Below are 15,925 nucleotides of genomic sequence, written 5' to 3'. Positions count from 1 at the left end.
GAGTATTTTCTCAATTTTCTGCACATTAAAAATATTCATCATTGTAAAAGTTGGTCCTTACATTATAAAAAGAAAAGTATGCACATATGGTTTTTGAATCTTAATTTTTAGGAGTATTTGTTTTCTTGTTCTTTATGTAATTGAAATTTTGACAGTTCTATAAGCAGTTTTGTGTGATCTTGCTGTGCTGTTTGTGGTAATAATTTGTCTTTGCATTCATATACTAAAAGTTGGAAAGAAATAGATGTCATTTAGAAATAGGTGTCATGGTTTCACTGTTTTGCTGTGAAACCAAGAGGATACTTTTTCTTTCTGCCTTTCTGCCTTTCTGTCTGTCTGTCTTATTTCATATACCTTAGTGTTGGCAATATGGGTCTTTAATAAAGATAAAAAAGTCATTAGTAGCTTGGACTCCATCCATAACACAGTTCCTTTCTGCACTTCAGTGATTCGGTATGACTATTTTGGTCTTATGTTCCCCCTTATGCAAGGGATAATCTAAACAGTCCTGTCTAAAATAAACTTTAAAAGTTGTCTTCATATGAGCAAAATAATTGGTAACTTGTTTGTAATTTGGTGCTCCTGATACATGTACTGTATATGGTACACTGAATATATTTAATTGACTTCCTGTGAGTTCAGTTTACTGACTAGAGGTGGCAGTACAGAAAGATGAGAAAGAAAAGCTTCCCAACCTTATAATATAGATGCAGGCAGATTTGTGGAAACTTGGTAGGATAATCCTTCCTGATCCTGAAAGTCAACACTTTATTCTCCAAGACAGAAGATAACTGGGAACTGAAGGTAGAGACATACTGCAGCTTTAACACGTAGGATATTAGAAGATTTGGAATCAGCAGTGGAAAAAATGAGGTTAAGATAAAAAGAAAGAATATTGGGAGGAGATATGGAAAAATATAAAATACAGATTAGCGATTACAAAGAGCTTTCCATATAAAGAGAAGGTGCTTGATATTTACAGAGCAGTAAACTAGAAGCCAGTGTGAAGGAAGTGAAGGAAATAAAAATGGAGAATGAAAATTACTTTGGCAACAACACCGAGACATGTTCACTTAGTAAGAAATGGAGACGTGAGGAATCAGACATGGCAAGAGTGCAATAAGCAAATGATAAATGGAAATTAACACTGTATGAAATGTATCAGTTCTGGAAATACTAAAAGGGAACATGCAAGATTTGTTTTGCATTTGGTGAAAGTGGTAGAAGGTATGTTGTAGGTTTGCCAAAGTGCGGAGCTGCTCACCTCACCTTTCCAGAAATGGGATTAGGTCACGTTTCCTTCCGTGTCTTCTGCCACCGTTGCTGTCATGGTCATGTTACTTTTTCTTTTGAATACCTCCTGTGATTCTAGATCTCATTTCTTTGCAATTCGTGTTGCTGATTCCACCACCTGTGTCTTTTATGTTTCTATATAAATCTGTGTTTGCTGTATTTGTTTACTTGACAGGTTTTACTCTACACTGCCTGATACTGCCATTACTTTGAACATTTTTTTTTCTCTTGTTCCAAATAGATATATCTGGATCTTGCTTTCCTTAAATCACGTGACTTGTAATAAAGTCCATAAAAACCAAAAATTATCCTCATAGGGGAACTATCAAACTTGTTAATTAAAACTACTTTTTTGTGATTTTCTGATAACTGGTTACCTGTTTTTTTTGTTCATTTCCCAAGTGTATGACCGGTACCTCTGGCCTCTGCCAGCCTTGCCTGCATTTCCGGAAAGAGTGCTTGCATTTCTGGAAAGAGTTTTTTTTTTTAAACTCTTCTGAAAACAGTTAGTAGTAATTGCCAGAAAATAATTTAATGTCGTAACAGAATGTATCCCTTGTCATCTTAATCCACTGTTTATTCATCCTTTGAAAAAGTCTAATGGTTCAGTTGTGTAATAGAGCTCTCAGGTAAATCAAATGATAAATTACTTTGTTCCTAATTATATCAGTTTTCTGCTCATGTGACCGGGATAAATGTTGAGATTTTTTTTTAGTGCAGTGTTTGCAAAGTTTCACTTGTTAGGCATAGTAGCATTTTAGAAAGACATAAATATTTTTTGTGAGTGCTACTTAGTTGTATTTTGTATTCTGTTATCTCTCTCTTCATTAGGCAAATACATTTTTTTAATCTTTCTGTTAATATACTCAAGGAAACTTCTACACAACTAAATGAAAGTGTGGTTAACACATCTGTCATAGGACATATGTTTTTGTAGCCTTGGGTTGCTGGGGTTTCTCTGTGGAGGGGGGCATTACGGACTGAGGTCAGTGTGTCCTGCAGCTTGAGGGTTATCTGGTCAACATGGAAAAAACATCGTCGTTTAAAGTTGAATCCCAAATAAAGTCCTACCAGAGCGGCTTGGCAAGAGCTACAAAAGTGGATGTGAAAGGCTACTCCCTTCCCTGCAGTATGGTGATAAAGGTCTGCAAAACTCCAAAGTCATTATTAGGGTCTTCCTCTAACCCACCTTGTTCTTCACTCTGCCTTGCTTTGCCTGCAGAAAGTAAATAAGAGTTACGTCAGTGATTCTGGTAAAACTTTTTTTTTAAATTGGATTACTTCAAACTTTTAAAATAAAATTCTTCAAATATCCACAAGAGATACTGAACAGAGGTCAGTTATTAAAAGCATCTTAGCCCACTCTGGTTCACTGGTCTGATCAGAAGTGTAGCACTCAGAGGAATAAGAGGAATTTCCAAACTGCCAAGTGGAGTGTATTAAGAAAGGTAAATACCACTTTGGCTGTTCAGTCTTTGAAATTTTCTAAGGAATGAGAAGAAATGGTGCATTTAAAATTCTCACTGGAAAATAAGATAGGAATTTAATCTCATACAGAGAGGAAAATTAGAGAGAGACAAAATTTTAATGACTGTGATCCTCAAATGAATTGATGAATCTGAGTCAAAACAAATAATTGAATACCCATGAAATGATATTTTTTGCAAATAGAATAAAAAACAATTCCACATCCAAAATAAGTGTAATACACCTATTCTCTCTCTTCTAAATTATTTTAAAAGTTTTTACAGTCACATCACATTACAGTAATTTTTTTCCAGTTTAATTTTTTCAGTATTTTGAGCATTTAAAAAATCTCGCAAATTTTTGCTTATTAATTATTCTGTTATTGGAGGAACTCTGTTTTTTGTTCAGATTAATGTCTGTGTTACTTAAGTACACATGAGTCTCTATACATTGATGTTTTGGAATCTCAGCAAGCAATGCATTGGAAAACTAAATTTAGACTCAAGGGAAAGGTACTACTCCATATTGTCCCCCAAAGTTGTAATGAGGTGAACATCAAATGTCTATAACTTTTTTCCGTATTAGGGCCTATTGTGAAATGTTGCCCTTTGTCAAGTCAGTGTAAAAACTGCCACCGACTCCAGCAGAGTATTTTATCTGTTGCATCAAAAGACGTCTGCAATGTTTCCAGTAAGTTACTGAAAACTGTAATAATACAAAAGCCAAAACCACTACTAATAAAATGCCTACTAATGAAGCCATTTGTGGTCCAAAGTCTCTTCATCCCTTTCTCACAGAAATCCATGCCTGATTAACCGAGTTTCAAACAATTCATCAAATAATTGTGAGAAAGTTCTTACTGCGAACCTGTTCCTAACTGAACACACAAAGGGAGCGACTGACACTGAACCCCAACAGTATTTTCATTTACTGCCTCCATGCAGAAACTGCAGTCATAAGCTAAACTGTGTGATTTTTCTCCAGCACCGTCTCACTAAACCATCCTTACTGTTAAAAGCATGATGAACGTGAGCACATACACTGATCCATCCTGATTTATTTTTATTGTGTAGAAAAGGTATAGACAGCACACATGAACATACTGGTATTCTGCATATGTTTATTTTGTTTATAGTACAGAGTATCAATGGGGACCTAATGTCCATCTTCTACACAGTGATAAAACAAATATACAATGCTGTTTTATGGACACAACACCAATATTCTAACTTGTATTTTTTTGTAAAAAAGGTGAAACAGGCGGAGTTACAGAAATTCTCACTGTTTGTTCTCCAAGTCCAGTAAAAAGACTAATTCCATCATAATTAGAATATTTGTGCCAGTATCCAGATGAGATATTTTAAAGAAAGTAAGAGGCCAATGGCATCCCTGGTGTGTTCTGGTAAAGGCACTTCTGATGCAATTCTGTCCCATTAAGTTAAATTTATTTTGGCTTTTGGCAAGCCCGTCAAGAAACTGAGGGCCAAAGAAACAGTAAGTAATAATAGTGAGTGCTGGGCAGCCCAAACCATCTGGCTGACAGCCTCAGGGCCTACAAGGCCCCAGACTTTTGTCTTTCCTGGCAAACATTTGGGATGAAATCTCAATGACAAAGTATTTTTATGTGTATGTGTTTAATTTTTGTTTTGTATTTTTTTCTAATATGTAGTTGAAAAACTGTCTTCATGTGTCAACTTAATTCTTCTTTTCCACCTTCATGTAGCTCTTGTTTGCGTACTAATATTACTGATTGTTTCTTGTTTCAGCTATTTGTACAAGAATGAAATCCAGTCAATTGACAGGCAAGCATTTAAAGGACTTGCCTCTCTAGAACAACTGTAAGTGCCTTTTCTCTTCTGTGCTGTCATCTCCATGGTTCCCCTGCAGAGGAAAAGTGCACGCCTTGATCCGTACATCCTGCCTGCATGCTCTGCATGTCTGCACTCCCTGGGTTGTTAGGCAGAGAGCCCTGTAATCATTTGCATGTGGAAAAACAAAATCGCTCTCTGTGTCAAATTCCTCATTTCTATGTTTGTCTTTTATTTGTGATCTGCATTCCGAGTGTCCGGATGCATTGTTATACAGCTTTGATGAAGAAGAAGCATTATTGTGGAAAAAGTTGAAAACTAATGTGTATTGCATAGTGAGAGATTCTGATTTCATTTCTGTAGGTTTTATAACATTGCAATTACTTTGACTGCAGCAGTTACTTTGTTTTATGCCAGCATAACTAAAGCTGAATTAGTCTTTTGAAGTTTAACCCAGTTTTGTTATATTTTAAAACAAGACGACCTTACTATTACTGATACATGTTAATCATTGCCATGTACAGATGTTTAAAAAGAAAGTTGATTGTTTGTAATGTAGATGTTTCAGTAATGTCTTCTAGAAGGATTGACTAAAATCATACTCCTTTTCCTGTCTAATGGCTGAAGAACTATTTCTGTTGAAAAAGACTGAAAAATCCAGTCATTAGCATGAAAAAACCTGATTGTATTGATTCCATTAAGTTTAACTATATTTTGTTTTATAATCAGAAAGCATTGCTATACATTCATTGTGGTAAGGTTCAGAAAAACAGAAAGAGCTTTAAATGCATAGCTACTTCACAGTTTGACTGCCAAATAACAGTACTAGACCAATGAGTTTTGTAGCATATAAATTTTGGGGGCTGAACATCTTTCTTCTAGGACCAGCATAAATTTTGACTCATGACAGTTACAAGTGTATTACAAATTTTCTATGATATATACCAGTTTCCTTGTTGTTATAAAACTCTAGTGGATATTAGTGGACACAGTGTGTATCTGAAATAAAATGACACTTCAGATGGGTACAAAATCATACAAGCTCATTTTAGAGGGCAACAGATGTGTTTTGAAGGAAGAGCTTCTATACAAAACAAAAGTGATAATTACAAAACATGTATAAATGTCATTTGTTTCCTTAATGCCTTTCTCTCCCTCTTCCTCCTGCTCTAGAAATGATTACTGCAGCATATTGACAGCAACTGGTAGGGCTTACTTGCATGCTAATAGCATTTCTTATTTCCTGTGTAGAACTTTAAACATTGAGGCCCATTTATCGAATTACTAATTCTTCCAAAATAATATTCTTCCACATGCCACAAGCCTGATATGCTGAAAGTGGCAACAGTTGTCCTTTTTTCTTTTGCCCTATTTGCTGTTGATCTATGTCATGACTGAAAACCATAAATCACTTTGGAATGTTAACACCTTCTGAATGTACTTTTCCACTGGGTTGCAGTCAAGTCTCTGTGCCCGCAGTGATATCACACTGTATCAGCTTAAGCTCTTACTTGAGACATCCAGATTATTCTGTATAAAATTAAGTTTTAAACAAGGTTGGAATCTCATCTCTAGCTGGGAAGTACAGAAACAGAGCCTGGCAGAGTCACTGCTCAGTGACTGCCCTTGTGTCATGGCATCAGTTGACGCAAGCAGCACCCATGGCAGGTCTGGCGATCTGTCGGGGAGGGTTGCTGCCCTGCTGGGTGCACATCAGAAAGCTCACTTCGTTTAAAGCCCTTCTCCTGGGCATATCTTAAAAAGAAAGCTGGCCAGATAGGAAAATAGGAGCACAGGAAGCCAGTGGCAGGCCTGGAAGTAAACTTATTGGAGGGTATTCATTGAGATTTGTAGTTTATGAGAGATTTGTCATTTATGTATCTTTAGCATAAAAATAGATTCTGACTCTACAGGGTCTGTTTTATCACATTATCTTTGGAGAAAGTCTGTGTTCACAAGACAAAAGTTAGTCTTTGTGAACAAGTTCCCAAGTCCTCTAATTTCAGTTTGGGACTGTATCAGCTACTCAGTCAATGTTTCTGCATTTGGGGCTGTTATGGCCTCAAGTTATCAAACACATTTTGCTTCTCGATGTGTTGACTTAGCCAAATGCTCTTCTCAGTGCTCATGAGAGTTCTCAGAAGTAGATGCTGTGATTCACATCTCAGCGAAAGACTTGCTTCACAGTAATTTCTTCTACTCCAATGAAGCAGAATGAAACTGATAGTTGCTTTTTTTAAAAAAAACTGAACAGCAAAGCAAACACTTTTCTGTGTTGTTGGCGTTTTTGTTGTTGTTGTTGTTCTTTGGGAGAAACTGTAAATACAGTTTGATTTAGGAGGCCTGTTGCATGTATAAGGGAAGAAAAAACCCGGTATTTACTGTGGCTGGCAGGGTCCTTCTTAAACCTCCACAGCAGAATTCTTAGCTGCTGATGTAGTAGAAATGTCTTTTTCTTCGGAAATTTCTGCCAAGGGAATAAGATCTTTGAATCAGATCTTGAAACTTGCTTGTGCTAGAGTAAATTCTGAAAAAAATTGGCAGTTTTAGATGCTTGAACACGCTGAGCCATACATATTTCGTCACCTAACTCTTCAGTCATGGCAGGGCATGAAGGGACAAAGTCAGATGATGAAAAGTGGCTGCTTAGTACCAGTTTAGACCCTGTTAAATCTGCAAGACATATGTTTGGGTCTGGCAAATGCAACACAAAGCTGTAGGAAACTTGCATTGTTTTGGAGCAACAGGCGGAAGGCAGATAGAGCACCAAAAGGCAACAAAAGCTGCCTCTCTGTGCTTGCGCTTAGACAACCACTGTATGCCTCTATATGCCTGTGCTTAGACAACTGAATCCCACCTGAAATATCACAACTACCTGGCTTGGGAGGTCACAAGTTTGCTGTATCTGGATCCCAAGATCTAGCTCTAAATGCAGTTTATTTCCAGATGTGTGTACGTTGCTTTTCTTCCAATTGCCTACTATATTTTCTGAGATCTCAGCTTAAGAGCTATATGTATCAGGGACAAAAAGTGCTCTCTGCAGTCCTTAACTAGTGGGATCCCCAAATACTAATGGAATTATTTAAGTCTGTTTACCTGATCTTAGTGGAATGCTAATTATGCTTTTCTTTTAACTTTCATATTAACATTTTGCTCTTTATAAGCTGTTATTAGAGTTATGCCGTAGTTTGTGTACACATGTACATATTTTGGGGGAAATTAATACATAAAAACATTATCTTACATATATGATGCAGCTTATTATATTAATTTTATTTCCCTCAATTTAATTTTCAGTAGCTTTGAAATGTTGCTATGAATTTTTTTTTAATTTTTATATTACAAAGGGTTCCTGGTTTTTGCGTAACTGTATGCGAGCGGTTATGCACATATAACACAGTGGAGCCTGACTAAAGTCTCATTGCTGCTAAAAATACCTATGGTAAGGAATAATGAAAGAGAATTAATTAATAAACAAACAAACAAACCCAAAAGGTATGAAAGGGACCTTGAGAAGCACATCCTTATTATTCTAAAATAAGATCAGCTAGGTACATCAAACCTAGATGGCTAGAAGCAGATATTTATCTAGCCTTATTTTAAAAGTCTTTAAAGAGAGGATTCCATAATCACCTTAAGTGTCCTGTTCCAGTATTTTACGTTGTTGCTGTAACATCTTGTTTAAATCTCTTTCCTTGTGGTTTAAGCCTGTTAACTTCTTGCCATACCCCTGGGCAGGGAAAACTGATAAATGTGGGAAAAATATTTTTGTTCATTCTCTTTCAAATAATCAAAATGGCAAACATGCTATTTAGATATTGAGAACATAGGTTATACTCAACTAATGGATTTTAAGTACTTCCACAAAGATGTGGAGATACTTTTACAAATGAACAATTGGCATATATGATAAAAGCAACCCTCTACAAAAATATTATGCTACAGAATATATACACCTTAATTTAGTGCTGTGAAAAATGCCACTGGGACTGAGTTTTACTGTAAATGTTCATCCTCCAAGATTAATAATAACAAAGAGAAAATCTGTACCATGCTTATTTGATCAAATCTTTGTCTTCCTTTAGGTATGTTTGATTTGGACTTTTTTTTTCCTTTAAGTATTTCCTTTCCTTCTGTTTTATCCTTGATAGTGAATTCAGAATTAAAAAAGGAAGACACAGGGGTATTTAAAAATCACTCTTGCATGCTTTTTCTTTAAATTTCCATTATGAAAGCCATTTTAATATCAAATTCATTACATCATGCTACTATTTTTAAGTGTTTTACACTCTGAACATAAAAGATATCTATAAAGACATGTCAGTGTGAGAATATTTCCTGAATATGATTACCTTTAAAGTGAATTTCCAGTCCAAGAAATTGTCATGTTAATTAAAATATTAAACATCCTTTAAAAAAGCATTAATGTGGCACATAGAAGAAAAGAATGTAAGTGATAAACCTAAGTGATAAAACGTGATTAAAGTGTAGGTCATAAAGCCAAGGATTTTTTTATTCTTTTTATTGTAGAATTACAATGCAAATTGGTTTCTGCATCTATTTGTTTAGAATTACAGTTGTTGCTAATTACTTTGTCCACATATTTAACACCTTGTTCTGCTCATAAATTGCTTGACAAGTTGGTCAGGACTTTTTTTAGGTCATAATTTAAAGACCTGCAAAACCCAACTAACTTGCCATATGAAGCAGTTAAGAGTATTTTCCAGTTGGACTTCACCATTTGATTTTTTGAGCTAATTTAGGCAGCATGATTTCTGATGATGTAAAGTTAACTATTATAATGTGCTTCAGTGCCTGAATTATTGTAGTTGTATCTGTGATGATTTGTGGTTGTAATCAAGGCAAGGTTTATAACAGAAGTATTGTTTTGATTAGACTGATTAATTTGGGTGGAGAAACAAGATCAGTTTTCAGGCACATAAAGTATTCTTTACATCTGCAGTTACACTAGTCTTGATTACTGAACAGCAGTTATGAGCTGTTGCTTTGAGTTTAGTGACATATACATCACTTAAACCATCTGAGAGAGGCGTCCTTTCTTTTTCTCTCTTTGCTAATCTCGCCTCTGATCCATGGACCTGAAGAGGGGGTTGTGTGCCTCAATGTGCCTGCTTTTACCAACATTATTTGTTGTTCTGCTAGGAGGTATTACTTGTACCTACAAATCTTGCCTTGTGAATGCCAAAGAAGTACAAGAGATTAATTTATTGGGACGATAAGGAGATACGTTTGCAAGGTGCTCATGAATCATAAAAATGCAAGTAGAATTAACAAAGTTAAAAAGGAAAAAGTCCCCGTTGGCTGCACAAAAAGTAGCATACGCAATTTTTTCCAAAATCAAAGCTGCTTCAGAAGAAGTAACAAACCCTATAGTTGTGTCTGTTTTTTCCCTTCGTCCTCTTTCACTGCAGGAATCCCCAGCTTGCCTTGCCCCTTCCCAGTTGCTGCTGATGCTGGCGAGGTGGGCAAGCAGAGCCCTGGCTCCTGGCGAGCTGTGCCTGCCCACCTCATGGCTGGGCCATGCCTGCAGGGCAGATGCTGGCCCAGTCCTGCTGGTCCTTCCTCAGGGCTGGACCTGACTGAGGTCTCTCTTCTGTCCGCTGGTGATTCAAATGAACCTTGCAGGAAGTATCTGCCTTTGAGATGTCTGTCTTTTTAATTTAGACGAAATTGGCCTGTATTTTCAAAAGGGAGATGAAGACTGGCAGGCACAGCATGATTGTGCACTTCTCGTTTCCTTATGCAAACAGGATCGTACTCTATGCTCACTACAATTTCTGGCCATGCCTTGCACTGGCAGTAAGCAGACTTGACACTCCGATGTGCCTGATCACATCCGTGCTGATTTATTGGCTTTTTCTGTGGTCCCCATTCATTGCTCCCTGGCATCACTCGCTGGCTCGCGCTGGGACCGTGCTGCTGCTGGCAGGGGATCTGGGAGACTGCCAGGCACGTGCCTGGCTTCCCCGCTGCACGCGCCTTCCAGGGCTCGCTGCAATGACTCTGCTGTAATTGCCGCTTCTTCCCATTTTCCTCTCTCTGCGGCGACCATTCAGCTCAGGTCAGGGAGTAGAGCATGTGCGGTGTTTCAGCACAAGGGAGTTCCCATGTCCTTTTACTTTTCATGCTGAAGGACTGATTTTTCAGGAAATTTTGGGGTCTGAGATTTTTTTCTTTGTTTTTAAATGATGGGCTTTTTCGTTCTTCAGCCCACAGTGATTTCTATATGTGCACATTCTCCAGATGTTCCTGAGTTTGTCAGAGGACAAATAGAAAACTTTAGGAGGTTTGGATCCATTTAGATATAATCAGGATCCAAAGTCTACAAATCATTTTCACAGTTCCTTGTGCAAGTCTTATCAATTACTTCTTGTTTTCTCACCTGCAAGGTTATGGAGTACCTCCACAACATAGTCAAGACTGGAATGATCCTGCCTTTGCAGTCCATTTTCACAGCAGTTACAGATTAATAATCTAGTTAATTAGCTTGTTGCGTTACACTTCAGTTTTACAGGATTAACAGCTGTGTAATATTTGTGGCTGTGGTGATTAATTGTACACCCGTTGTTGGGAAGCCCTTTGTCTAAAAGCAATTTGATCAAACTTGTTTTCCTATTACAAATTTGTTTGGCTTTTGAGAGTGTTCATAGCTTTAAATGCCAGCATTCATGGACTAGAGCAGGTTACTTCTCAGCATCTTTTGAAATTTTCACTCAATGTGATAACAATGAAAACAGTTACCCACTAAAAATGTTATTCTGTTGGAAACTGTAGATGTTTTCTAAATAACCTGCAAAATTTTCCTATAAAAAATGATAATTTTCTTTTTTCCATATATATATATTCAAGTATGCATACTAATGAAAATTAGATTTGGCAAAAGAGTGTTCAAAGTAATATCTCCCAAATCTCCAAAGTAATTGTTTTCAAACAACTTTTTTTTGCACATATATGTACAGACACACAGACATAGACACAGACATACACACTATATAGTGGTCTGCAAACGCTTCTTGTTTGTCATGCCTTGTATTTCTCAGATTCAAGTACAGGATTCGGATAATAACAGAAGAAAGTTGAGCCACTACATCACTATCACCATTTAGATGTGTAAATAGTGCATAAACACTAACAAACGCTTTATAATATTTCAGCTTCATTAAGAAAACTGTTTCAGTATTTTTCTTCTGTTTAACATATTTTCAGGTATCTGCACTTTAATCAAATAGAAACATTGGAACCTGAGTCCTTTACCCATCTTCCAAAACTTGAAAGACTGTAAGTTTGTTTTTCTTGGGGTAAGATTCAGAAGTCAGCTTGCTTCTTTGTTTGAATTAAATCAAATATTTGACACTGGAAAATAGTATTTTTATCATTCCCATAGATTATTTTTAATCTAATTTTTTATTGTAACTACTGCATAGTCTTTGCCAAGAACACTGGTCAGGCTGACCTTAAGAGGCATGCAGAAGTGAGCATTGCCTGTGGTATATTTTTTTTACTGCAAAACTATTTCCCAAAGAGCTGTGATCAGTGTTTGGCCTAAAATAAATGTTATGAATGAAGAAGTAGAAGATTTATATTATGACTTTTTTTTTGTGTTTCTCATTTGAATTCTTATGAACTCCCTTCCTTTTGGTTACTTTGTCTTTTTATGGCTTTTTTCCCCCCATATGGACGCACCAAATACACCTTGGAGGCCAATGAATTGCTGAAAAAGGTTCAGTGTTTTTTTATTTTGTAAAATTACTTTCTCTTGAAGGACTTTCAGAAGAATGTAAATGAAATGAATACATCTCAAAATCTGAATTATTACATGCATATTTCTGTGCTTTTTAACAGATTTTTGCATAACAACAGAATAGCTCATTTGATTCCTGGAACATTTAGTCACTTAGAATCTATGAAGAGACTGTAAGTAAATTGAATTATTATTGAACTAAAGTTTAAATAATCTAATTATACTGTATCTCCTCTTGCAATGTTTATCTTCCTTGCAAATGCCTTTCAGTGTGTAATTGTTTTAAATATTAAATAATTTTTCTGAAGTTGTGCTCTAGTTGTTTATGTACATAGACTGAGACCATTGCTTCATGTCCTATTGTCTTTAGTGACTTTCGCTTGTTTCCTGTCTTGGAATTATTTGTAATCATATAGTCTTGTTTTGTAGACTAAATAATATACAGGGATCCTTCTTTAGTTTCTTTTGGTTTTGGGTTTTTTTTCCCCCCTCTTGTCTATGTCTTACTGGGTGATCCTTCTATGATCTCTTTTAAAATTTGATTTTTGGGGTATTTTCTTTCAATTGTTTTACTTGTCCTTATCGGATGATAAAAACATGGAAAATTAGACGTTAGTCCCTCAGTAGCAATTGAAAACTTGAACTCAATAAGTGTACCATAGTAAGGTAACTTTCAGAGGGTTTTCTATTCCTCAATTTGGATCTTCACTGATCTAGGATAAACATTCTTTAAATTATCCAAGAGTGCCGTTTTGAGCAAGGCAGTCATGCATGTATACCCCCCTTTCTGGGAGGACTGCTGAGGGTGTGCTGTGCAGCGAGTCACACCACCAGGTCTACTGGGAACAGAGATCGCAAGGGGCATAACAGGAAGATGGTCCTGCAGCATTGCTGGTTTAGGGCAGTTGTGAAACCATACCTTTAACTGTGGGCAAAAGGCAGAATAAAGTAGATTTTGATGATGAATACATGTTCATAGATTTCATAGAATCGTTTAGGTTGGAAAAGATGTGTAAGATTATCAAGTCCAACCATTAATGTAACACTACCAAGTCCACCAGTAAACCAGTTAAGGAGAGAGTGATAATTACTTTCATGTTTCCTGGCTTGGTGGCTGGATTATTTTTTAATGAAAGTAAAACTAGCATAGAATCATTAAGGTTGGAAAAGATCTCTAAGATCATCAGTCCGACTGTCAACCCAACACCACCATGCCCACTAAACCATGTCCCAAACTGCCACGTCTACCCATTTTTTGAACACCTCCAGGGACGGTGACTCCACCACCTCTCTGGGCAGCCTGTTCCAATGCTTGACTACACTTTCCATGAAGAACTTTTCCCTAATATCCAATCTAAACCTCCCCTGACACAGCTCAAGGCCGTTTCCTCTTGTCCTATCGCTAACTACATGGGAGAAGAGACCAACACCCACCTCGCTACAACCTCCTTTCAGGTAGTTGTAGAGAGCGATAAGGTCTCCCCTCAGCCTCCTCTTCTCCAGGCTAAACAACCCCAGTTCCCTCAGCCACTCCTCATAAGGCCTGTGCTCCAGACCCTTCACCAGCTTCATTGCCCTTCTCTGAACACGCTCCAGCACCTCAATGTCTTTCTTGTATTGAGGGGCCCAAAACTGGACACAGAATTCAAGGTGCAGCCTCACCACTGCTGAGTAGAGGGGGACAATCACTTCCCTGCTCCTGCTGGCCACACTATTCCTGATACAAGCCAGGATGCTGTTGACCTTCTGGGCCACCTGTTCTGTAGTAGCTGCTTCACTCTTACCTCCCTTAAAGTCCTGTGGAGTTCAAGCGAACAGAAAGAGATTCTTCTTCACATAATACCTAGGTAAAGGGGAGTTTTAATAGTGGCTATCAGTGGAACAGGACAGTGGGCTAGACTGACCTGCTATCTTCTGACCTGGGACAGCTTATCCCTAAAGGTCACATTGTGACTTTCATGTTCTGGATTTAAATTCTACCAATAACATCTGATATACTGAGAGACATTTGTACAGTAGCTTGTAAAATAGTTTTGCTTGTTCTTGCCTGTTTTTCGTAGGAGAACAGGGAAGAGAAAAATATCTGGACATTTGTACAAGAGGTTAAAAAATATTAAAAGACAAAATGATAAAAAAGTTTATGACTCCCAAAGATATACCAAACTGCGGTTGTTTTGCCATGCAACTTTATTTCCAATTTAAATATAGGTATATTTAATGGTACAGATTTCTGTACTTAATGGTTTTTTTCCTACAGGGCCCTCCACCAGGAAGTGCAGTGCTCCACATAGTAACAGGGCCCTCCACTACTGGAAGGAAAGTCAACAGGATTTATGGCTTCTTGTTATCTGCAATAGGCAGGTGTTTTATGAAGTTACTGACCCACTGAACTCAATGAGAGCTTAATGCTTAAATAAAACTGTGGGTCTTTGTCTCAGTTGCCTGATCAGCAAAATGGGAGGTTGTAAAACTGCCAGGTTAGCTGTGAAGTTACTACAGTAATAAGTATTAAACAGGAAAAAATGTGGGGAGAATGGTCTAAATTCCTTATTTAAGCAAAGTTTGTATAACATCTAAATAAAACCTGATTTATTCACAGAATAAAGGGGTTAAAGAAGAAACATTGGTTAGATGCTTGCTGTGTCGAACACAGTCCTACCCATGCAGTAAAAATAATATGCATTTTTGTAATAAAGACTATGAGAACGCATATAAGCAAGTAACCATTACCTGTATTCCATATTGCCCCTTTGTCTGTGTTCACAGATGAAGGCACTGCTGGTATTGCAGAACTATTTTGATCCTAACAAAATAGTCAGAGTTTGCTAACAGGTGTTGTGGCTGCTTCTTGTTTTGTGCAGGCGTTTGGATTCAAACGCTCTTCACTGTGACTGTGAAATCCTGTGGCTGGCGGAGCTGTTGAAGACGTATGCAGAGTCGGGTAATGCTCAAGCAGCAGCTACCTGTGAGTATCCACGAAGGATCCAGGGAAGATCAGTGGCCACGATAACACCAGAAGAACTTAACTGTGGTGGGTTTGCCACTTTCTGCTGGATTCTTTAATGTGTAAAAATGTACCTAAACTGTATTTTTTTGTTTTGTTCTGTTAGAATTTGCTGTTCTGTTCTCTTCAGTAACCCTAACCACCTCTAGGCAATATCGGTTATTTCTAGAAACTTCCCTGTGTTCCTTCTCAGTTTTTGTCTGCTTCTGACAGAACTGATTGCTTTTACCCCTCAGCCTATATTTAAGGACACAAATATAGCCATGTTTGAAATTTCTCATTGAGGAATTAAATGTGATTATCCGGAAAGAGTTTATTTTTCCTTTTTATGTTTCAGTTTTGATCATAAAAGGATTATCAGCTCTGGTCTTTGGTGTTAATATTGTTTGCTGTCCTTTATGCCCTTCTGTACAAGCGAAAGGGAAGAAAGAAGCTGTACAGAATTGCTCCTGATTTCACAGACCTTATTGTTAAAACTCTTGTTGATATTATTGGAATCGGGGTCGGGCCACTGGATTTCTTTTTTACTCAGCTAGACTTATAAGGAGTGCCCTGCACAGGCACTGAAATCCTCTGTCACTGAAGGATTAA

The 15,925-nt window shown here is 37.3% G+C and overlaps 1 protein-coding gene across 1 annotated transcript in view; it reads left to right on the top strand.

The window, feature by feature from the left end:
• PXDN (peroxidasin) overlaps positions 1-15,925 on the top strand; it is a 94,709-nt gene that overhangs the window by 32,313 nt on the left and 46,471 nt on the right. Inside the window, exons 4-7 of the mRNA XM_075707551.1 lie at positions 4,527-4,598; positions 11,796-11,867; positions 12,432-12,503; positions 15,192-15,361. Coding sequence (XP_075563666.1) covers positions 4,527-4,598; positions 11,796-11,867; positions 12,432-12,503; positions 15,192-15,361 — 386 coding nt within the window. The remainder of the gene's footprint in view (positions 1-4,526; positions 4,599-11,795; positions 11,868-12,431; positions 12,504-15,191; positions 15,362-15,925) is intronic.

The sequence above is a fragment of the Pelecanus crispus genome, chromosome 3 (genome assembly GCF_030463565.1).
Source record: "Pelecanus crispus isolate bPelCri1 chromosome 3, bPelCri1.pri, whole genome shotgun sequence".
NCBI lineage: Eukaryota > Metazoa > Chordata > Aves > Pelecaniformes > Pelecanidae > Pelecanus > Pelecanus crispus.
This window is presented reverse-complemented; position numbering and strand designations above follow the sequence as displayed.